The 24,304-nt window shown below is 44.8% G+C and overlaps 1 protein-coding gene across 2 annotated transcripts; it reads left to right on the top strand.

Annotated features, from left to right (window-relative positions):
- Window positions 1-19,879: 19,879 nt before the first annotated feature.
- On the top strand, window positions 19,880-24,043 carry LOC146514862 (uncharacterized). Of its 2 annotated transcripts, XM_085168915.1 has the most exons (4): window positions 19,880-20,378; window positions 22,312-22,467; window positions 22,712-22,807; window positions 23,059-24,043. In XM_085168915.1, exons 1-4 carry the CDS (start codon window positions 20,277-20,279, stop codon window positions 23,374-23,376), a joined length of 672 nt encoding a protein of 223 aa, XP_085025041.1. In that variant the 5' UTR covers window positions 19,880-20,276; the 3' UTR covers window positions 23,377-24,043. The 2 variants fall into 2 exon arrangements, with proteins under 2 accessions (XP_085025041.1, XP_085025042.1); XM_085168916.1 differs by lacking the exon at window positions 19,880-20,378 and having other exon boundaries at window positions 22,214-22,467.
- Window positions 24,044-24,304: the final 261 nt, after the last annotated feature.

Raw genomic sequence — 24,304 nt, 5'->3', positions numbered from 1 at the left:
TATTCTGTAAGTTAGAGTTTGGGACTATTTAAAAACACAAGAATGTAAAAGCGTGATGAAGATTTTGTGCTTTTCGGCATCAGCAGGTGAGCTTCAGTGAGGTTACTTCCTCCTGTGAGGGAGTCATGACTTCCTGAAACATGCTGTATGGAGTGCTTTGAGTGCTTGAGTTGAGTAGGAAGGTGTTGCTGATTATTTACCATTGACGTGTTGCAAACGCTGTAATATTGAAGGAAACCCCACAAAGCCCTGCTTGGACCACCTTAGTGACGTGACAGCAGTGGAGAGGGCATCCCGCTGCAGTGTTCAGGTCGTACAGACGGCTCTGTGTGAGACAGGAGGTCCCCTGTTATTAAAGACAGTAAGCGGATCCAGGTGTTAGTGATCAGTGATCAGCTGTGAGAGTTTAAGGAGTCATAAGCATGAGTTTGTCTGTTTAAATGATCCACTCATGACAAAGCGACCTGCTGTGGACATTTTGCTGTGATTGGACATGTGCTTGACGGATGTGTTTGTGTACAGCACCAGCCACCTCTGGCGATGAGAGGTGGGGGACACCTGGACCCTGAATGAACAAGGTCTTAAATAATCAGGCCCCATCTTATCTTAATGACCTTGTAGTACCATATCACCCTATTAGAGCACTTCGCTCTCGCTCTGCAGGCCTACTTGTTGTTCCTAGAGTATTTAAAAGTAGAATGGGAGGGAGAGCCTTCAGTTTTCAGGCCCCTCTTCTGTGGAACCAGCTTCCAGTTTGGATTCAGGAGACAGACACTATCTCTACTTTTAAGATTAGGCTTAAAACCTTCCTTTTTGCTAAAGCATATAGTTAGGGCTGGACCAGGTGACCCTGAATCCTCCCTTAGTTATGCTGCAATAGATGTAGGCTGCCGGGGGATTCCCATGATGCATTGAGTTTTTCCTTTCCAGTCACCTTTCTCACTCACTATGTATTAACAGACCTCTCTGTATTGAATCGTATCTGTTATTAATCTCTGTCTCTCTTCCACAGCATGTCTTTATCCTGTCTTCCTTCTCTCACCCCAACCGGTCGCAGCAGATGGCCGCCCCTCCCTGAGCCTGGTTCTGCCGGAGGTTTCTTCCTGTTAAAAGGGAGTTTTTCCTTCCTACTGTCGCCAAAGTGCTTGCTCATAGGGGGTCATATGATTGTTGGGCTTTTCTCTGTATCTATGAAGCGCCTTGAGGCGACATTTGTTGTGATTTGGCGCTATATAAATAAAATTGAATTGAATTGAATTGAATTGAATTGAATGGATGACCGTTAGGAGAACAGATGGAACAGATGAATTTACCTGAGTTACCAGGTCCTTGTTCATGTCTATAGAGCAGCTGTTCTGTTAGCTGTGGGTTTAACCAGCACAGACGAAGATGGTGGGCTCAGACCGTTGGTCCTTCTGGCTGCCATGGCGAGCATGTGTGGCTGGTTAGTAGAGTTGGATGTCTCGAGACCGGTTTTGGTTTTGATCTTGATCTTGTCTTGGTCTCGCTGTCTCGGTCTTGCTTTCTCAGATTGACATAGCGGTCGGGAGATTTGGAGTCAACCATCGGCGGAGCGGGGGTGGGGGGCCTTACTGAGCTTAAGCCGGGGTCATTTTTTCAGAAGCATGGTCTTTTGGAGTGTTTCATAGTTAGATGCCTGACTGACAACTGTATGAAATAAAAACGACACACATTATTCGAAGCACGTAGCGCACAGTCGTAAATTCCCCCTCATTTTGGTATGATCTGAGCTCGGACACTAGGCGACTGAGCACAACACTTACGCATATGAGCGAGGGGGGAGAAGCTGCTGCCTGCGGGTTTACTGTAGGAGAAGCGCAGCCAGGCAGACAGAGGAGAACTGAAGTTCGACCAGGTACCAAAGAAAACCATTCGTACTGTACAAATAATGTAAATATGACGGTGTATCATGAAAGGCAAGGCAAGGCAAGTTTATTTGTATAGCACAATTCAACAACAAGGTGATTCAAAGTTCTTTACAGAGACATTAGAAACAAAAACAAATAAAAAGCATGATTTAAAATTGATTAAAACAAACAAACAAACAAACAAACAAAAAACCAAACAAAACAGTATATAAAATCAAAACAGATAAAATCAGAACAGTAGATAAAATCAGTAGTTAAAATGTAAGTTTTGAAATTTAAGCTTAAAAGTGTGGATTTGGTGTTTTATTCAAATGCAGCTGAGAATAGGTGAGTCTTCAACCTGGATTTAAATAAACTGAGTGTTTCAGCTGATCTGAGGCTTTCTGGGAGTTTGTTCCAGATATAAGGAGCATAAAAGCTGAATGCAGCTTCTCCGTGTCTGGTTCTGACTCTGGGAACTGATAAAAGACCGGATCCAGATGACCTGAGGGATCTGGAAGGTTCATACTGGGTCAGGAGGTCACTGATGTATTTTGGTCCTAAACCATTCAAAGCTTCATAGACCAGCATCAGAACTTTAAAGTCTATCCTCTGACGGACAGGCAGCCAGTGTAAAGACCTCAGAGCTGGACTGATGTGGTCCACTGGTCTTAGTGAGGACTCGAGCAGCAGAGTTCTGAATGAGCTGTAGATGTCTGACTGATTTTTTAGGTAGACCTGTAAAGATGCTGTTACAGTAATCAAGCCTACTAAAGATGAATGCATGGACTAGTTTTTCCAGGTCCTGTTGAGACATCAGATCTTTTATCCTTGAAATATTCTTGAGGTGATAGTAAGCTGATTTTGTTATTGTCTTAATGTGTTTTTCTAAGTTTAGGTCTGCATCCATCACTACACCCAAATTTCTCGCCTGGTTTGTGGTTTTTAGATGTATAGATTGAAGTTCTCTGGTGACCTGTAATCGTTTTTCTTTGGCACCAAAGACTATTACCTCAGTTTTGTTTTTGTTTAGCTGGAGAAAATTGTGGCACAACCAGTCATTAATTTCCTCAATGCATTTACCAAGAGCCTGCACAGGGCCTCGGTCTCCTGGTGACATTGTGAAATATATTTGTGTATCATCTGCATAGCTATGATAGTTTATTTTGTTGTTCTTTATAATCAGTGCCAGTGGGAGCATGTAAATGTTAAACAGAAGGGGTCCCAAGATGGAACCTTGGGGAACTCCACATGTGATACTTGTTTGCTCAGATGTGAAGTTACCTATTGATACAAAGTATTTCCTTTTTCTAAGTATGTTTTGAACCAGTTTAGTACAGTTCCTGAAAGACCTGCCCAGTTCTCCAGTCGTTTGAGTAATATGTTGTGGTCAACTGTATCAAATGCTGCACTGAGATCCAGTAAAACTAAGACTGACATTCTTCCACTGTCTGTGTTCAGACATATGTCATTGAGCACTTTGGTCAGAGCAGTTTCAGTGCTGTGGTTCTGTCTAAAACCTGACTGGAAGCCATCATAGCAGTTATTCTGTTTTAAGTAATTGAGCTGTTGAGAAACTGCTTTTTCAATGATCTTACTTAAAAATGGGAGATTTGAGACCGGCCTGTAGTTGTTCATTTGTGTCTTGTCAAGATTGTCCTTTTTCAGTATAGGTTTTATTACAGCAGTTTTTAGTGGTTCTGGAAACACACCTGACATTAAAGAAAAGGTGACGATCTGTAACAGGTCTGACTCTAAAGTCTTTGAGACCTTTTTGAAAAAACGTGTTGGCAGGACATCTAAACAGCAAGAGGAGGAGTTCAGTTGACCTAAGATGTCCTCCAGGTCTTTGCTGTTAATAGGGTGAAACTGTTTCATGGTGTTTAAACAGTTTTTCGGTGGACACAGTACATATCCTGAATCTGCTGTTGATGTACCAATTGCTTGTCTAATCTTTTGGATTTTTTCTGTGAAGAATTTGGCAAACTCATTGCAGGCCATGGTCGAGTGAAGTTCAGCTGCCACTGACACAGGAGGGTTTGTTAGCCTGTCAACTGTAGAAAATAAGACCCGAGCATTATGGCTGTTTTTAGTGATGATGTCAGAGAAGTAGGACCTTCTTGCACTCCTCAGTTGTAAATTATAATTGTGAAGTTTCTCTTTATAGATGTCATAATGAACCTGGAGGTTTGTTTTTCTCCATCTGCGCTCAGCTTTCCTACACTCTCTTTCTCTTTCTCTTTGCATTTTTCACTAGTGTGGAGTTTCTCCATGGAGACTTTTTCCTTCCAGAGATAACCTTCACCTTAATGGGAGCAATTGTATCCATTACATTTAACATGTTAGCATTGAAGCTATTGACGAGCTCATTGACTGACCCTCTGGACAGGTCAGGTGTTAAGGGGAGACCTGGTTAAAAATTGCACTACTGTGTTCAGTTATACACCGTTTTGTGATCACTGCTGTTGATATATTTGTGTGGGCTGAGATTTTACTTTCAAAGAAAACACAGTAATGATCAGACAGGCCCACATCAGACACAGTAACCTTTGAAATGCTCAGGCCCTTGGAGATCAGTAGGTCAAGATTGTGTCCTCTATTATGCGTGGCCTCTGTTACACGCTGAGTCAGCCCAAAGTTGCCCAGAGGTCTCAGGTCTTTAGTCCCTTTGTCCTGAGGGTTGTCCACATGGATGTTAAAATCCCCAACAATAATTACACAGTCGAAATCAACACAGATCACAGACAGCAGTTCACTGAGGTCATTAAAAAAGTCTGTGCAGTATTTGGGAGGCCTGTAAACATTAAGAAACACAACTTTGGATGGGGCCTTCAGCTGTAAAACCACATATTCAAAAGACTGAAAACTTCCAGGAGATAGCTGCTTACATTGAAATGATTCATTAAATAAGACAGCAACCCCTCCTCCTCTCCTGCTCACCCTGGCCTCACTGATAAAACTGTAGTTAGGAGGGGTCGTCTCGATGAGAACAGCTCCACTGTTACTTTGGTCCAACCAAGTTTCAGTTAAAAACATAAAATCAAGGCTGTGCTCAGTGATTAAATCATTAATTAAAAATGTTTTCCCAGCTAAAGATCTAACGTTTAATAAAGCCAACTTAAGTGTTTTAGAGGTATTACTTGTCCCCTCGTGTTTGGGAGCAGTCTGTGGCACACAAGGTATGTTTACTTTAATATTTAAAGATCTTTTAGAGTACAGCTCTCTGTGTTTTCACCAGGCCACATGTCTCCTTCTGTCACCTAAAAGTACAGAAATTTTAAAACCTGCTAGTAAACAGGGTCCCAGCTTCTCCTGGGAAAAGTCACCACTGCCATAATCCTCGCAGCCTGGACCCTTCACACATCACACATCAAAGATTGATATGAAACTGATCACTTGACCCATATTACGTTACTTGTTCTTCGAGTGAATCAACAAATGGCGAAATGAAAAGCCGAACAACAACAATGCTGTTTCTTTAGAGAGTCTTAGCTTACGTGTGTTTATTTCATATTTTCAGTTGTTACCCTCCACGGCTAAATAAATCGGTTTCAGTAATGTACTGATATACAAGAATGGACATAAGAGGCTTCTTTCAAAGAAAAAACTCCGGTAGATGTTATTTTATATATTATGTTTTGTATGTTGTTCAGTATATTTCTATGCAAAACAAGAGGAATTTCAATACACAGCAGTATATTCACAGCTGAAACCAGATATTTACATACACTTTATGGAAAAATAAATTTTTTTACTGTTAAACATCAATTTAGTGTAAACTTGTTTTGTTTTGGATAAATAAATATTGAAATCTTTTGAATTAGTTAAATGTCAGAATAAAGAGAGACAGAGCTGTCTATTTTTTTTATCACTTTCATCAAATTTAGGAGTACATATACACTAAGTTTATTGTTAATTAATAAGAAAACTGCAGATGATTCCATTCTGAGCTGAAGAAGCTTCTGATAGGTTAGTAGAATCCATGTGAGTAAATTGGTGGCACAGCTGTGGATGCATATAAGGCAAAACACAGAGCCTGTTTCTGTGACATGGGAAAATCAAGAGATGTCAACCAAAACACCAGGAAAAGATTTGTGGAGCTCCATAAGTGTGGCTCAATTTTGAGTACAATTTGGTGCCATTTACAATTAAGAAATACAGACAATTTCTCTCTTTACTCTTAAAGTTAACAAATATGTTTTTTATATTTATCAATCTAAAAAATAAACATTTAGTCTGATTTGATGTTACAATTAAAAAAGTGTTTCTGTTTTTATCTGAAGAGTAAATATCTGGTTTCAACTGTATATTTGATGATGTTGGTGTTTGGCTTGATTGTCAGCACAGAGAGGGAGAGAGAGGAACAGAGAGGGCGAGAGAGGAACAGAGAAGGAGAGAGAGGAACAGAGAGGGCGAGAGAGGAACAGAGAGGGAGAGAGAGGAACAGAGAGGGCGAGAGAGGAACAGAGAGGGCGAGAGGGGAACAGAGAGGGAGAGAGGGGAACAGAGGGAGAGAGAGGAACAGAGAGTGAGAGAGGGGAACAGAGAGGGAGAGAGAGGAACAGAGAGGGAGAGAGAGGAACAGAGAGGGAGAGAGGGGAACAGAGAGGGAGAGAGAGGAGACAGAGAGGGAGAGAGAGGAACAGAGAGGGAGAGAGAGGAACAGAGAGGGAGAGAGAGGAACAGAGAGGGTGAGAGAGGAAACAGAGAGGGAGAGAGGGGAACAGAGAGGGAGAGAGAGGAACAGAGAGGGAGAGAGGGGAACAGAGAGGGAGAGAGAGGAAACAGAGAGGGAGAGAGGAACAGAGAGGGAGAGAGGGGAACAGAGAGGGAGAGAGAGGAAACAGAGAGGAAGAGAGAGGAAACAGAGAGGGAGAGAGAGGAACAGAGAGGGAGATAGAGGAACAGAGAGGGAGATGGAACAAGAGCAGGTGAGACACACATGTTAGTCAAATGGTTGTTTGCCAAAACTCATCAGAACATGTATCCAGTACCTAATGTATCTTTTTAGATACCATTTGTTACTTTTCAAATTCTATATTTATTAAGGTATGCAGGCTTGTTTGTATGGAACGCCAGGACTGCCATAATGAATTAATTAAATACACCATTAAATAATTAATTAAATGTGTCAATAATTAATTAAAATTGGAATTAATTATTAAATAAATAGTTATGACACATGTAATTAATTAATTATTGACACATTTAATTAATTATTTATGTATTTCACATTTTAATTAATTATTGACACATTTAATTAATTATTGACACATTTAATTAATTAATTATTGACACATTTAATTAATTATTTATGTATTTCACATTTTAATTAATTATTGACACATTTAATTAATTATTTAATGATATATTTATTTCATTTTGGCAGTCCTGGCGCCTGGCTCTCATCTTGAATTAATTTTATCTGTCAACCTCACCCATCAAACGCAGGGGGCGGGGTTAACGCTGCCCATGCAGCTTCTCTAATATTTGATTGGTTGCCATGCAAAGTAAGTCAAAACAGGTCGATCCTAGATAATCGATTGCTTGTGTAGACTTGGGGCAGCCAGGAATCCCAGAATGCATTTCAAATCACAGGCTGCAATGTTGGTGGTGTAGTTTTAAAATACCCCGTTTTTCTGTCACCAACTACACTTTTAATCCTCCCACTGCTGATCCTCATATAGCAGTGAACATAACAAGTGAGAATCTAATGAAATTCTTCATTAATAAAATTGTAGATACTAGATCCCACATTATTCCTCCCATTTCTGACCCAGGTGTTTATGCTCCAACCTTGGCTGTTTTTGATCACTTCGAGCCAGTATCCCCTTAATGAAGTAGCCAGAAACTTGAGACCTTCAAAATGTACCCTGGATATCATTCCACCTAGGTTACTGAAAGATGTTTTTGACACTGTTGGTTCATGTCTGCTTTCTATTGTCAATAGCAGTCTTCAGTCTGGGTCTGTTCCCTCTGATTTTAAACATGCTGTGGTGGAACCCATCCTTAAAAAGCAGTCTGGACTGAACAGTTCTATCAAATTACCGCCCAATCTCTAAATTGTCTTTTTTGTCAAAAGTTCTGGAGAAAATTGTCCTTCTGCAACTCCAGACCTTTTTAGACCAACACGACATTGGTGAACTATTCCAATCTGGTTTTAAAACGCAGCACAGCACTGAAACCGCTCTTTTAAAAGTTTCTAATGACCTTTTAACTTTTACCGACTCGGGAGATTCTGCTATTTTAATATTATTAGACCTCAGTGCTGCTTTTGACACAGAAGATCACGGGATTCTTATCTCTTGACTGGAAGAATGTGCCAGAGTTAAAGGGCTTGCTTTGTAATGGTTTAAATCCTACTTATCTAATCATACTTTCTCTGTTAGTGTCACGGCTGGCGGGGTGAGCCGTGTGGTGTGGAGGAAACGGAGGACCCAAAATGCAGACAGCCGATAAGATGATGAGAGTGAGGGTTTATTTACAGTATACAAATAACAGAACTGAAAGCAGGACAGAACATAACCTAAACTGGGTGAGCTAAATGACAAACCGGATCATACAAATGGGGTGGGAGGCAGAGAGACACAGGCGAGGAACAGACACCATGAAACACAGACGAGCCGACAACGAACACAGACCGACACCCACTATAAATACACACACCAGGTAATCAGGAAATGGCACACAGGAGGGGACACAGCTGGAACTAATGGACATAACGAGACACAACCCTACAAAGTAAAACAGGAAACACACAGACTGTTTTACATAACAACACGAGGACATGAACAGAGCACCGAGGGAGACGCAGGTAGGGAAGATAAACACAACCAAACCCCAACCACCAATACAAAACAGAATAAACTAGAAAATACTAATAACAAAACTCAAAGCGCTGGGTCACCGACCCAGGACCATGACAGTACCCCCCCCTCAAGGGCTGGCTCCAGACAGCCCAACAGAAACACAAAACCCCCCCCCAAAACCCAAAAACGACCCGACCAGGGCGGGTGGCGGGGGACCAGGACGGAGGGACCACAACCAAACAAAAAACAAGCTCCAGTGGGCCAAACGAATTGTCCAAAACACAACACATACTGGAGTTCCTGAACAGGGTCCCAAAACATAGTTCAGGAGGCCGGCCATGCACACGGCAGCGGCGACAACGGGGAAACAGTTCAGGAGGCCGGCCATGCACACGGCAGCGGCGACGACGGGGAAACAGTTCAGGAGGCCGGCCATGTACACGGCAGCGGCGATGACGGGGAAACAGTTCAGGCGGCCGACCGTGCGGACGGCGGCGGCGGCGAGAAAACAGTTCAGGAGGCCGACCGTGCACGCGGCAGCGGCGGCGAAGGGGAAACAGGTCAGGCGGCCGACCGTGCGGACAGCAACGGCGGCGGCGACACAAGTCCGGAGGCCGGCCGCATGGAAGGTAGCGGCGGCCTTTGGGAGGTCGTCCATATTGACGATGACGCCCAACAAGCGGCCTGGCAGACGACCGCCGATGTCGAGGCGGCAGTTTGGGACCTGAAGGTGGCGTGGCCCCTGCAGCACCAGGCGAGGCGGATGCAGAGGCTGGACCAGGCGAGGCGGATGCAGAGGCTGGACCAGGCGAGGCGGATGCAGAGGCTGGACCAGGCGAGGCGGATGCAGCCAGAGCTGGACCAGGCGAGGCGGATGCAGCCAGAGCTGGACCAGGCGAGGCGGATGCAGCCAGAGCTGGACCAGGCGAGGCGGATGCAGCCAGAGCTGGACCAGGCGAGGCGGATGCAGCCAGAGCTGGACCAGGCGAGGCGGATGAAGCCGGAGCTGGACCAGGCGAGGCGGATGAAGCCGGAGCTGGACCAGGCGAGGCGGATGAAGCCGGAGCTGGACCAGGCGACGGCGTGGGTGAAGCCGGAGCTGGACCAGGCGACGACGAAGCCGGAGCTGGACCAGGCGACGGCGTGGGTGAAGCCGGAGCTGGACCAGGCGACGGCGTGGGTGAAGCCGGAGCTGGACCAGGCGACGGCGTGGGTGAAGCCGGAGCTGGACCAGGCGACGGCGAGGATGAAGACACGGAGGCTGCAGCTGGCGAGGATGAAGACACGGAGGCTGCGGCTGGCGAGGATGAAGACACGGAGGCTGCGGCTGGCGAGGATGAAGACACGGAGGCTGCGGCTGGCGAGGATGAAGACACGGAGGCTGCGGCTGGCGAGGATGAAGACACGGAGGCTGCAGCTGGCGAGGATGAAGACACGGAGGCTGCAGCTGGCGAGGATGAAGACACGGAGGCTGCAGCTGGCGAGGATGAAGACACGGAGGCCGCAGCTGGCGAGGATGAAGACACGGAGGCCGCAGCTGGCGAGGATGAAGCCGCTGCTGCTGCCGGCGGTGTAGATGAAGCCGCTGTTGCTGCCGGCGGCGTGGATGGAGCGGCAGCCGGCGAGGATGATGATGAGGCTGCAGCTGGCGGCTGGACGGGCTCCTCGGGCCCTCCAGCTGACGAGGCAGAAGACTGGACGGGCTCCTCGGGCCCTCCAGCTGACGAGGCAGGAAGCTGGCTGGGTTCTCCTGAACCACCAGCTGACGAGTCTTGGGGCTGGACGGGCTCCTCGGGCCCTCCAGCGGACGAGTCTTGGGGCTGGACGGGCTCCTCGGGCCCTCCAGCTGACGAGTCTTGGGGCTGGACGGGCTCCTTGGGCCCTCCAGCTGACGAGTCTTGGGGCTGGACGGGCTCCTCGGGCCCTCCAGCGGACGAGGCAGGCAGCTGGACGGGCTCCTCGGGCCCTCCAGCGGACGGGTCTTGAGGCTGGACGGGCTCCTCGGGCCCTCCAGCGGACGGGTCTTGAGGCTGGACGGGCTCCTCGGGCCCTCCAGCGGACGAGTCTTGGGGCTGGACGGGCTCCTCGGGCCCTCCAGCTGACGAGTCTTGGGGCTGGACGGGCTACTCGGGCCCTCCAGCGGACGAGGCAGGCAGCTGGACGGGCTCCTCGGGCCCTCCAGCGGACGAGGCAGGCAGCTGGACGGGCTCCTCGGGCCCTCCAGCGGACGGGTCTTGAGGCTGGACGGGCTCCTCGGGCCCTCCAGCGGACGAGGCAGGCGGCTGGACGGGCTCCTCGGGCCCTCCAGCGGACGAGACAGGCGGCTGGACGGGCTCCCCGGGCCCTCCAGCGGACGAGACAGGCGGCTGGACGGGCTCCTCGGGCCCTCCAGCTGACGGGACAGGAGGCTGGACGGGCTCCTCGGGCCCTCCAGCTGACGGGACAGGAGGCTGGACGGGCTCCTCGGGCCCTCCAGCTGACGGGACAGGGGGCTGGACGGGCTCCTCGGGCCCTCCAGCGAGAATAGTCACAGGACCAGCGGGCACAGGGGCCCCTGGCGGGCGCAGAACAGAACCAGCAGGCGCGGAGACCTCTGGCAGGCGCAGAACAGAACCAGCAGGCGCGGAGACCTCTTGCAGGCGCAGAACAGAACCAGCAGGCGCGGAGACCTCTGGCGGGCGCAAAACAGAACCAGCAGGCGCGGAGACCTCTGGCAGGCGCAGAACAGAACCAGCAGGCGCACGGGCCTCTGGCAGGAACGGATCAGAACCAGCAGGCGCACGGGCCTCTGGCAGGAACAGATCAGAACCAGCAGGCGCACGGGCCTCTGGCAGGAACAGATCAGAACCAGCAGGCGCACGGGCCTCTGGAAAACACAAAGCTGACTGCAGCTGCACCGAGCATTGACTCAGCTCAGGCAGCGACAGCCGGGTGCAGTCCTCAGCTGGGTTCTTAGCCTCCAGGGGTCCAGAGTCAGCTGCGGGCTGTAATTTAACCTCTGGTGAGGCCCTGGAGCAAGTAACAGTCTCTAAACTAGCCAGCTGTTGAGGAACACTTGCCTTTTTAACATGTTTGTCTCTCTGCAAAGAATATGTACTAGAAAAAGAGTCCAAAACGGGAGGCAGAGACGCAGCCTGCTGTACAGAGGGAGTCGGTGAAGATGGCATAGATGACTGGGCTAGTGGGGATACCGGGGGCCGAGCTGAATGCTGCTGTGCAGCTAAACGAGCTTGCGGCTGTGCAGCTAAACGAGCTTGCGGCTGTGCAGCTAAACGAGCTTGCGGCTGTGCAGCTAAATGAGCTTGCGGCTGTGCAGCAGGCTCAAAAAACACAGCCCCGGTATAAACCGTCACAAATTCTGGTGAAACCAAAAGAGTGTCTTGTCCACTCACCACAGCCGGCCGCTCAGAAATCCCCAGGTCCGACTGTGGCGAGGAGCGTCGGCGGCGTGAGCGCCTTTTCCCCCTTGAAGGCTGGGTTGACGGGCCGGGCAGAACATCCTCTGTCGAAAGTGAAGCATGAGTTGCAGGGTGGGTGGTAGCAGCCGGGGGGTGAAGACGGAGCTCGTTCAGAATGAAGTTCTGTGCGAGCGGGTGAAGTGAGTCCAGTAGCCAGGAGTGAGCAAGGATTAGCTGCTGTAGCCTGGCTTCTACAGCACGGTGAAATGCCTCCCCCTCATGCTCAAGCCACAGGTTAACCAACCTTGAAACAGAGTCAACCAATTCCTCCCGAAACTCCTGGGAGGGTGCGGATGCTGCTGGGTCCATGTTTGGTCGGCTCGTACTGTCACGGCTGGCGGGGTGAGCCGTGTGGTGTGGAGGAAACGGAGGACCCAAAATGCAGACAGCCGATAAGATGATGAGAGTGAGGGTTTATTTACAGTATACAAATAACAGAACTGAAAGCAGGACAGAACATAACCTAAACTGGGTGAGCTAAATGACAAACCGGATCATACAAATGGGGTGGGAGGCAGAGAGACACAGACGAGGAACAGACACCATGAAACACAGACGAGCCGACAACGAACACAGACCGACACCCACTATAAATACACACACCAGGTAATCAGGAAATGGCACACAGGAGGGGACACAGCTGGAACTAATGGACATAACGAGACACAACCCTACAAAGTAAAACAGGAAACACACAGACTGTTTTACATAACAACACGAGGACATGAACAGAGCACCGAGGGAGACGCAGGTAGGGAAGATAAACACAACATCAAAAAGCTGCCAGTCCACACAGAAGCTTGTCAGGCATCTTGAATGAAGCTGAGTGGAGCAGGGAGTGAAAACGCCACAGAGTGCAGTGTGGACCGGAATTGAGTTCTGTGCTGTACTCTGTTCTGCACCTAAATGTAGAAATGACCTTTGAAATATCGATGTGCAATTGGGTCTAAGGGTGACGAATGATATTTGTACAGGTGAACAATGAGTCACCACTCCGGCTGTCCAAGCAGGTGCTCACAGGTAGCTGGATGACCTCTGGAGGTGTGTTTATCCCTGGAAGGATGTGCTGATATTTCTACACCCTAAAAAATTATTCAGGGGCTTAGTAAATATCATTATAATTCTAAGTTAGATGACCTTGATTAAATCTTTGAAAATCACAAAACTGTTATCTTGAGTTGAAAATACTGAAAAGAATGCTTAAATTTTCAACACCAGTTTTTGAGTTGAACTGAGCTCTTTTGTTAAAGTTTATTTAAAAGAAAAAATTCTGTATTTGAAACACAGGGTGCATTATTTAAATCTACTCAATATACAGTGGGGCAAAAAAGTATTTAGTCAGCCACCGATTGTGCAAGTTCCCCCACTTAAAATGATGACAGAGGTCAGTAATTTGCACCAGAGGTACACTTCAACTGTGAGAGACAGAATGTGAAAAAAAAATCTATGAATTCACATGGTAGGATTTGTAAAGAATTTATTCGTAAATCAGGGTGGAAAATAAGTATTTGGTCACCTCAAACAAGGAAAATCCCTGGCTCTCACAGACCTGTAACGTCTTCTGTAAGAAGCTTTTCTGTCCCCCACTCGTTACCTGTATGAATGGCACCTGTTTGACCTCATCATCTGTATAAAAGACACCTGTCCACAGCCTCAACCAGTCAGACTCCAAACTCCGCCATGGCCAAGACCAAAGAGCTTTCGAAGGACACCAGGAAAAGAATTGTAGACCTGCACCAGACTGGGAAGAGTGAATCTACAATAGGCAAGCAGCTTGGTGTGAAAAAATCAACTGTGGGAGCAATCATCAGAAAATGGAAGACATACAAGACCACTGATAATCTCCCTCGATCTGGGGCTCCACGCAAGATCTCATCCCGTGGGGTCAAAATGATCATGAGAACGGTGAGCAAAGATCCCAGAACCACACGGGGGGACCTGGTGAATGACCTGCAGAGAGCTGGGACCAAAGTAACAAAGGTCACCATCAGTAACACACTACAACGGCAGGGAATCAAATCCCGCAGTGCCAGACGTGTTCCACTGCTGAAGCCAGTGCATGTCCAGGCCCGTCTGAAGTTTGCCAGAGAGCACATGGATGATACAGCAGAGGATTGGGAGAATGTCATGTGGTCAGATGAAACCAAAGTAGAACTTTTTGGTATAAACTCAACTCGTCGTGTTTGGAGGAAGAAGAATACTGAGTTGCATCCCAAGAACACCATACCTACTGTGAAGCATGGGGGTGGAAACATCATGCTATGGGGCTGTTTTTCTGCCAAGGGGACAGGACGACTGATCCGTGTTAAGGACAGAATGAATGGGGCCAAGTATCGTGAGATTTTGAGCCAAAACCTCCTTCCATCAGTGAGAACTTTGAAGATGAAACAGGCTGGGTCTTCCAACATGACAATGATCCAAAACACACCGCCCGGGCAACAAAGGAGTGGCTCCGTAAGAAGCATTTGAAAGTCCTGGAGTGGCCTAGCCAGTCTCCAGACCTCAACCCCATAGAAAATCTGTGGCGGGAGTTGAAAGGCCGTGTTGCTCGGCGACAGCCCCAAAACATCACTGCTCTTGAGAAGATCTGCATGGAGGAATGGGCCAAAATACCAGCTACTGTGTGTGCAAACCTGGTAAAGACCTATAGTAAACGTTTGACCTCTGTTATTGCCAACAAAGGTTATGTTACAAAGTATTGAGTTGTATTTTTGTTATTGACCAAATACTTATTTTCCACCCTGATTTACGAATAAATTCTTTACAAATCCTACCATGTGAATTCATGGATTTTTTTTTCACATTCTGTCTCTCACAGTTGAAGTGTACCTCTGGTGCAAATTACTGACCTCTGTCATCATTTTAAGTGGGGGAACTTGCACAATCAGTGGCTGACTAAATACTTTTTTGCCCCACTGTATCTCATAGAAAGTACTCAAAATAACTGAGACACTGGTATTCATACTTATCATTGTCTTTAACTTTAATTATTAATGGTTCAAAATCAATATAATTTTGTCCCCCAATACTAACTTAAAACTTTGAGTAAGACTAATGACCTTTGGCATGTACCGCGTGCGAGGAGCATGGCCTCATGGGAGATTTTCTGCACGTTGAACGAAACAGACACACATCCACTGCAGACTTGGTAACGTTTTCAAGTAAGTGACCAATTCTTACATTAGCTGTCTTTATCCACACCGTTCTTTTATAACATGTTCTGAAGAAAGCGTTTGTCATGGTGGCTCACTTTTCGCAGCGTGTTTGTGCACGTTAATTTAAGTTTTCAACCTGTCTTCCAGTCAAGGCGGCGGGAAACGGCGTGCCCTTTTATCCTTTTACGTTCTGAGTCGCTATCTCCGGAATGTCCCGGTACCAGCGACCTGACCGTTTAATCGGGGGCATTTTAGGAACCACATGAAAGCAGGTGTGCTCAGACATTTCTAGAAAATGGCCCTGTTGAGTCGCGGTGCGGGAGCTGCGGTAGTCACGCGGCCTGACTCACTCTATCAGGTTGTTCAGGAGGAGATGAACAGACGTCATCAATGGCTTTGGTAACTAAGAAGACCTGCCCGCGGAACAGTTCATAGCAGCAACCATGCTGCTTAGCTTTCTTGTTCTATGTGGGGTCTTTCAGAGCATATAAGACGCTGCTTTCAGCTTTGTCCCGAACAGGGCCAGTTTTTTAAAGAGAACGCTGAGAGGACCGCCCGGGTCAGCAGATTACCTCATCCAGGGCCGGTCCAAAGTACTATGGGGCCTTAAGTAAATTTAGACTCGGGGCCCTACTTCCTTTCAGATTCCAGAAAATAATGAAAAAAAAAAAGCTTTGGTCCTTTGGGTCAAGCCAAAAGTACCATCATTTCCAGTATAGTTACTCCCAATTTACATAAATAAATGTTTATTTCAATCCAAGCTAAAATTTCTCACAACAGATTGATGTTATGGCAGATTACTCTGTGACATGTTTTGTAATGATAAAGTTTTGATTTGTATTTTTTCAGCACCATCTTCACCACCAGGAGAAAAAAATCTGCATCAGCTACAAAGTAAAGCAGGTAATTTTACTCAGAGGACTTGATGTGTTAAATTTTGGAATGATATGATATTGTTTTATACAAGCTGAGTAGTGGATGGTGATACCACCTAAATATTTATACTGGTTTTGTGGTGGGTTATTTTAGTCATACAAATGCCAAATCTAAATTTTGAGAATTTTTCAGTTCGGTAAATATATTGATGAGTTCATGGTCTGTCATCTAGTGTCACCATACTATCTTTTTATTTATACAGCGTGGTGATGTGATTCAGATTATTTCAATGTGGTTAAGTATTGTACTTTGTTCCATGTTGGCTTATTTGTAAGTTGTATCCTCCACCTGAATTGGTAGTGAGTATTGGTTATTCAATCAGTTAATCATACAAAAACTGTGTAAATATGGTTATACACCATTCTGTCATCTTCATACTGTGAGACATATTTTCTCACAATTTTTTAGGTCACAGGTGATGAGATGGCAGTGTAAACTCTGCAAACATGAGGAGTCATCAAAAGTGTCACTACTCAAACATTATCGAGTGAAACATGGTACATTTGGTCATGGCTATTCCATACCCTGTCTTCATTTGAATTGTCCTTGCTCTTTTAAGACATGGGGTGCCTTACGCTCACACTTGTCTAGGTCTCACAGTTCGCATGAAACGGAAGAGTGTGAGGTCCTTCCAACTATTAGATGTAAAATCTGTGACTCTTTTTACCCAAACACAAAAGACTATTTTCAACATATAAATTCCCATTTGAAAAGCCATGAAACCATAGAGTGTGTTTTTGATGGTTGTGAGTTTAAGACAAACATTTGTGGGACTTATGCGACTCACAGAAGTCGAAAGCACAGATTTTGTTCATGGAAGCACTTTAAAACTAACTTGATTTCAAAGCAAACTGTCAGTACATCTAATGAAATCTTCTTACCAGCACTGGAATTAGAAGATCACGAGGATTTGGATGTCACCATTGAACTTGGTTGTGAAAGGGAAACAACAAATGAAATTTTGAAAAATATTGGTGTGCTCTTGTTAAAACTGGAAAGCATCTATAATGTTTCTGGTAAATGTGTGGATGACTTGGTGGAACAGCTCAGTTATATCTGCACATTATCACTTTAGTATATTCCAAAGTCAATAAGTGATATTCTTATTAAGAATAACTGTAATATTGATCAGTCTTTTGTCAGTGAATTGGCTGAAAAAATATGTCACTGTAGTCCTTTATGTGCAGCCCTTAGTCCTGATGGTGCCTTTGCTTCAAGATATAAGAGACAGAAATATTTCAAGGAAAACGTCTGTGTTATTGAACCAGTAGAATACTGTTTGGATCCAGAAAAGAATTCCACTTTTCAGTATGTGCCTATTCTTCAGTCCTTGCAGCTGTTACTGAGTAAAGAAGATGTTAACAGTATATTAACTAGACATTTGAACACTTCACAGTTATCCTCTTTCCACGATGGACAATATTTCAAGCAAAACCAACTTTGTGCTATTGAGGACTTAAGTATTTCCCTTGTTCTCTATGTGGATGACTTTGAAATTTGTAATCCACTTGGGACTTCAAGAAAAAAACACAAAGTCACAGCTGTGTACTGGGTACTTGCTGATATACCAACTGAACTGAGATCACAGCTAACATCAATTCAATTGGCTCTCCTGTGTAAGGCAAGTGATGTTAAAACTTTTAGCTATGAAACTGTTCTCGAGCCACTTTTAAAGGATCTCATAACATTAGAGAGAGACGGGATTTTTTGTTCACAGCTTGGTAGATATATCAGGGGCACTGTTTTTTGTGTTTGTGCTGACAATCTTGGCGCTCATTCTCTTAGTGGACTCGTGGAAAGCTTTTCTGGACATTACATCTGTAGATTTTGCCTTGGAGACCATTCAGACTTTCAGCAAAAAGAAGTTCGTTCAGGAGCTTTTCCACCAAGACCAAAGAGAACTATGATCTACATGTCCAAACCATAAAGGAAAATTCCTCCTCGGTTCATTTTTGTGGTGTGAAGAAAGGTTGTCCATTAACAGGGAAATTAAAATATTTCCATTTTGTCACAGGGTATCCTCCAGATCTTTTGCACGACCTTTTTGAAGGCATAATTCCACTAGAATTAGCATTATGCCTTCATGTGTTTATCCGTAAACGTTACTTTTCCTTAACTGAACTCAATAACTTCATAACAGAATTTCCTTACAAATGGACCGATAAAACAGATCGCCCCCAAATCACCCCCCTAAATTTTTCCACTCGCAAAAGCATTGGTGGCAACGCACATGAAAATTGGACGTTATTGAGACTATTACCTTTTATTATTGGGGAAAAGATTCCCAAAAATGATGAAGCATGGCAAGTTCTTATGACTCTAAAAGATATAACTGAACTTGTTGTGTCCCCTATTCACAGAGAGGAAAGTATTTGCTACTTGGACACACTTATATCTGAACATCGCAACAGGCTATTGGAGGTTTTCCCAGAGCAAAAACTAACTCCAAAACACCATTTTTTTGGAGCATTATCCTGACTTGATCAGAGGATTTGGTCCATTAGTATGCCTCTGGACTATGCGCTTTGAGGCTAAACATAGTTTCTTTAAGAAGGTTGTTAAACACACAAACAGCTTCAGAAATGTACTATTGTCACTTGCCTCAAAGCACCAGATGATGATGGCATACTATTCAGATGGTAATGCATTGAAGCCATCAGTGTGTGTCACTAAAGTATCATCTCTTCCATTGGAACTGCTTGATGTAGAAATACAGCAGTGTCTCAAGGAACTTTATCCAACACAAGCCTATGTGAATTTGACCAACTCTCTGACTCATCATGGAACTAAATATGCCTCAGGAATGGTTTTGCCTCATGGATCTACTTGTGGCTTACCTGACTTTGTGGAGATTTTACAGATTGTTGTCTTAAGCAATGAATTTCTTTTCATTGTGAAGTTGCTCAACAGCTGGTATGATGAACATTTTAGGGCATTTATTCTGGATCCTTCTGGGAAAATGACCTTAATACATCCCAGAGTACTTGGTGACACTTACCCCTTAACACCATATCGTGTTGAAGGCAAGCAAATGGTGTCAATAAAACGTCACATTGTTTGTTAGTGTAAGGGGAAAGATTCAGATACCCCCTTTCTTTTTCTTTTTTCTTGTGGTTTTTATTCTGCAGATGGACTCCGTTGCCTTGAAAGTAATTTTTGGACAACAGAGTGAGAAGCTTGTGCTCTCTTCAGGAATACCCAGGACTGTTGAGGAGTTGCATGAGACAGTGAGAGAGACATTTGGGCTAGTTGAGGATTTCGCATTGCACTATTATGATGACTCATTTGGAGATTTCTTTACACTTCATTCTCTCAACCAAATCAAAGATAGGGGTACAGTCAAAGCTGTGGTCATTCCATCAGTAGTGCTTACATTGATTCCTCAGTGTGAAAATCCCTCAGATGTAAGTTCACTGAATGAAAGTTCAAGCTCTTCAACCTATAAAACCACAGAGGACCAAACAGATGGATCATCTCTGTCTTCAGACAACACTGTCATACTCTCCCCTCTTCAAAGTCCTCTGAAGACTACATGGCCAGATGAAATTGTCATTCCACTTTTCTCTGTGGCAACAGAGACTGTACTGAAAAATGCCAATGAAGTCTTTGTTCAAAATGGCACTGTGCTGAACAATACTTCAGTCAATCAGATATAATGGAAAAATTAGCTGATTATATGTACAGCTACACAGCCTACCCTACTGGCCTTCAGATTGGAGAAGTGGCAGAGGCTCTGGTCAAAAAGCACCCATGTCTGACAGAGCCAGGCAGTCGTAATGGCTGGATGGGATGGATGTATAGTCTTAAATACAAGATGGGAAATTACAGGTCAGAGTTACGAAGTCTTGGAGTTCCAGAGGTTACTTGCAACTCACTGAAGAACAAGCACCCTGATGACAAGGCTCCAGCGAAGAACATAAAGAAGGCGCGGAAAGGAGAAGTGCTGTTTCTGCCACACTATCCAGGACAAGATGGTAAAGAACAGCAAGAGCTGGAGTGACAACAACTGATGAGTGTAAGAAGAAAAACAGCACAGCCATCAAGGATTTAATGTGCAAAACCTTTGCACATAGAAGACATGATATTATCAGCCAACAGCTGAGTGTCAGCGACATCAAGGACAGATGGCTTGCGTTGTTTGACGTCTCCCAAGTAAGTGAACATTTAAAGGGATATCCACTTGTAAATAAAATTTGGTCTGTTAGATCCCCCATCATAAGATAAGTGAGGAAAAACATGTTGCTACCATCCTAGTGATTTTGATGATCTTGCAGCAGCCAGGTTGCTTTAATTTGTCATAAGACTCTAGAATCACTAGGAATTTGAATCAAAATGAGGAATCTGAATCAAAACCAGAATGGTTCTAATCGAAACCATTCCCAAGCCTAGGGAACAATAAATACTAGTAATTTCCGTTCACTTAACTTGTTTTAGGCTAAGCTAATGTAACCTGACTGAAGAATGACTGGGCTGATTGCAAAGTGCCTTTGTCTCACTTATCTAACTCTGGAGCACATAACGACAGACTAGATTTTACTGAAGAGTAAAGAGTGAAGAGTAATTTAATATTTTTATGAAACGTTGGTTACGTATTGTAACCCCAGATTCTATGAGTATAGGCGCAGCCCTTTAAGTGGGTATTCCCCTTGTGCGCGCAGCACTGAAGTATTTTAGTCCACGCCCACCTGCTGTGTGGGCCTCACCCTGGTCTAGTATAAGTTACGGTGAGACCAGGAAATCGGCTCTACCGTTTTTCTTCAGCCAGCCAGAAGATGTCCAGCGAGACCATCCGTCTGTGTCCATCCTGCCAGACCGGCTACATCATGTCGTATGACCGACATGCCGTCTGCGTGAGCTGCCTCGGTCCTCACCATGCGGACCTCGCCCTCACACCTTAATCCTATTGCCGCTCCTGTTAGCTCCTCCTGCCAGAGGAAAAGCAGCAGAGGTCAGCCTTTTTCAAGGCTGATGCTGAGGAGACGTTCCCGCTAAGAGAGAGGTACTCGCTGGAAGAAGCCATCGAGTTTTTCGATGGTGGGCCGGAATTGGATGATTCCACCCACCGTGAGGAAAACGGCAGTGGTGGCAGCTCCACTGCCTCCCAGCTGGGCAGCCTGGCGACAGAAGGGAGGCGGATGAGCGGACGCTCATCCACCCCTGGCCTTCACATGTCGGCGAGGACGCCGCTCCCAGTTGTTGGTGCGCTGCTCCTGGATCTGCCTGGCATCATCCAGGAGGCAGCTGGTGAGAAGGGACTTCCCATCCCTCAGCCTGCTCCACCCCCATCGGATGATCTGGCGGGAAGGTATGGCTCCGCTCACTCTCGTTGCCCAGATCCCATCTGGCCTCAGTTCCCGGCGGTGATGACCTACCTCTCTGAGGCAGCAGCAGAGCCAGCGAAGATTAGAGCGCTGGTCTCTACCTAGGGCTTCACAGAGGGCTTCACAGACCGGAGTTTTCCGCCTGTTCCCCCTCTAGAGCCGAGCCTTGCTTCAGTTTACCAAGGTCGTTGGACAGCGACCGGCCCATCCCGCCAAACTTGACCAGCTGATAGCAAGGTTCACTGATCGCGCACATCAATGCACTGTTCAGTCAGCTGCAGTGACTAACAACACTGCCTTGCTAGCGTTTGTCATCTCCAGGAAGGTGGAGGAAGCAGAGCTGCCAGAGGAGCTGAAAGGCTTTCTCTGTAAAGCCGCTGACGCGATTCTGAATATGTGCGCCACTTCAGCGGTGTGTTCCTCTCGCATCGCTGCCTGGCAGACGATGGTTCAGAGGGCAACCTGGCTCCGCCTCTTCCCTCCAAGATTATACAATCTCACAGGGAAATAGTGCAAGCAATTCATAACATAAAATTTAGAAGCTTAGTGGAAGATAATACTTTATGTTAAGGCTTTAGTCTGCATACTGAACAACTCCACCTATATGGATTTATGTCTGGATGAGTAAATTAATCTTTTGCATGTTAGAAAATAAGGTCGAGGTTGCAAAAAATGGTAGTTCCACTTAAAGATTTTTTTTTGATTGAATCAGAATTTTGGCCTTCAGATTTTTTGTCCTTGGTTTTTTGTCCTCTCCCATCCAGGTCAGTGCAGAGTTTCATAGGATCACGACCCTGAACCTTGAACCAAAGTTCATGTCATCGTTGGACTTGTATTCATCCAAACTCCTGTCCTTGTTTCAAGCCAAGAAAGGTGCTGCTGGACAACGCCACAGGGCACAGTTAAACCTTCTGCTTCAGGTAAGGAAGATTGCATTTTCTAACCACAAAAACGTTCCAACACAGCATTGAAGAGGCCCTTCCACTAAAAACGGCTTTTCTTAGGTTTCTGTTCAATATTTTAGCTCCACAGGTGTTCTTACCTTGATGGTGGGTGTGAAAACAGGTCAACAACAGAAAAAAAATAGTTATGTTTAAGCTAGAAATGGTAAGTCATGTTTTAAATGTGCAAATTTTGCCTCAGTTGAGACTTCCTGTTTTACAGAGTGGAAATTCCATCGAGAAAAAACGAGAAGTCATCATCAGATGTCTCATTGACCATCTGGGAGAGGATCCAAGTGCCTTAATCAAAACCTTTGAGGTTGGTGCAATAAATCTGTTTTAGGAATATTAGTAGTTTAGTTTAGCTTGTGAGATGATAGAAAAGTTTTAAGATACTGTTCTAAAGAAAAAAAAAAACACTTCAAAGCATACAAAAGAATAGCATTTGCTCAAAGATTTTGGAGCACAGTGTCCACATATTATGAGTACCGGTGATGTCATACAAATGAAACTTTTTGTTTCAATGTTTGGAAATATGTGAGCTTAAAACAGTTGTTTCTCTTTTTAAAGGACAGTGCTGATGCTGTCTTTGTTGAAGAGGCTTTGGCTGAGGAGGTGATGAAGATTTACCTGCTGCAGAATCAAGACAGGTCAGGCGAACCTACTGATGTGGGTATTGTTATTGAAGGTGTTACTGTTCTGGGCAAACTTGGGAATCTGAGCAAAGCCTGTTGCTATCTTTTGGGACTGTGCTATGCTCTGGATCTGAAATACCCCAAGAATTTCAAATGCACATTTGAAGCATTTCAAAAAGTGTTCATGGAGCTGGATCCAGGAAACCTTTCTGTCAAGGTTCAAAGACTGAAAAATGACCTCTGTTCATTGTAGACAAAATTTCACAGGGCTGTTCTTAAAGTGTTAGACTTGTTAAGTGACATGTAATGCTCATCAAAAGGTTCAGTTGCGGCATTACATTGTGTTGACATTCCTGTTCATAAATAATGTTTGTACCATAAACTGTGTTTTTGTATTAACTTTCCAGATTCACATTAAGGTGTAAATGGGAGAGTATCTTCTGTATGGTTTTTTTGGGGGGGGTTTTAGCGCAATCCTTTTTGAAACCTTTTTATTTAAATTATGGATGTTTTTTGGTCACTCTTTAGTTATAATCTTCCCAATTTTTTGGAATCAAAATAAGATGTTCAAAAACTATGTCACAGTGCAAATGTTTGGTTTTTTTCAGGATTTATATTTTTTTGGGATCTTAATTTTATTTTTGTCATTTGACCTTTTCTGAAAAGGTAAAGCACTGCGTTCACTTGAGCCACTTTTATTCTTTGTATGGCAGGTACATTTTTCTTGTTGTTTTACAGAGTTTTATCAAGCATGCCAATTTGGATGCAATTTTATTATATAAGGCTGTTGTGACTGAAATTTTATCCAAGTTTTATCCACTGAATGTAGAACAGATTTCAGCTCACTGTGTTCAGAGAAGGAATCTGCTAAATGTGTGATTCACAAAAAAGCTGTTTAAAATAAATCATTGTGAACAATGTTGAACTGACGTGGTTCTTTTTTCCTGTGGGTGTGTGTGTATGTATGTATGTATGTACATACACACACATATATATATATATATATATATATATATATATATATATATATATATATATATATATATATATATATATATATATATATATATATATATATATATATATATATATATATATATATAAAATAAACACTTAATTGTAATTAACGTTTTTGCTTAAGTTAACTTAAAAATATTAAGTAAGTTGAACCATTATTTAAT

This window comes from Neolamprologus multifasciatus, chromosome 7, assembly GCF_963576455.1.
Source record: "Neolamprologus multifasciatus chromosome 7, fNeoMul1.2, whole genome shotgun sequence".
Lineage (NCBI taxonomy): Eukaryota > Metazoa > Chordata > Actinopteri > Cichliformes > Cichlidae > Neolamprologus > Neolamprologus multifasciatus.
The sequence above is the reverse complement of the archived record's forward strand: the minus strand, read 5'-3'. Positions and strand labels throughout refer to the sequence as shown.

Excerpts from the sequence above, each read along its gene's own strand:
- LOC146514862 (XM_085168915.1), top strand. The coding sequence starts at position 20,277 with ATGTGCAAAACCTTTGCACATAGAAGACATGATATTATCAGCCAACAG. Across the intron at positions 20,379-22,311 it reads CGTTGTTTGACGTCTCCCAA|GTCAGTGCAGAGTTTCATAG; the intron begins GTAAGTGAACAT and ends TCTCCCATCCAG. Across the intron at positions 22,808-23,058 it reads CCTTAATCAAAACCTTTGAG|GACAGTGCTGATGCTGTCTT; the intron begins GTTGGTGCAATA and ends CTCTTTTTAAAG.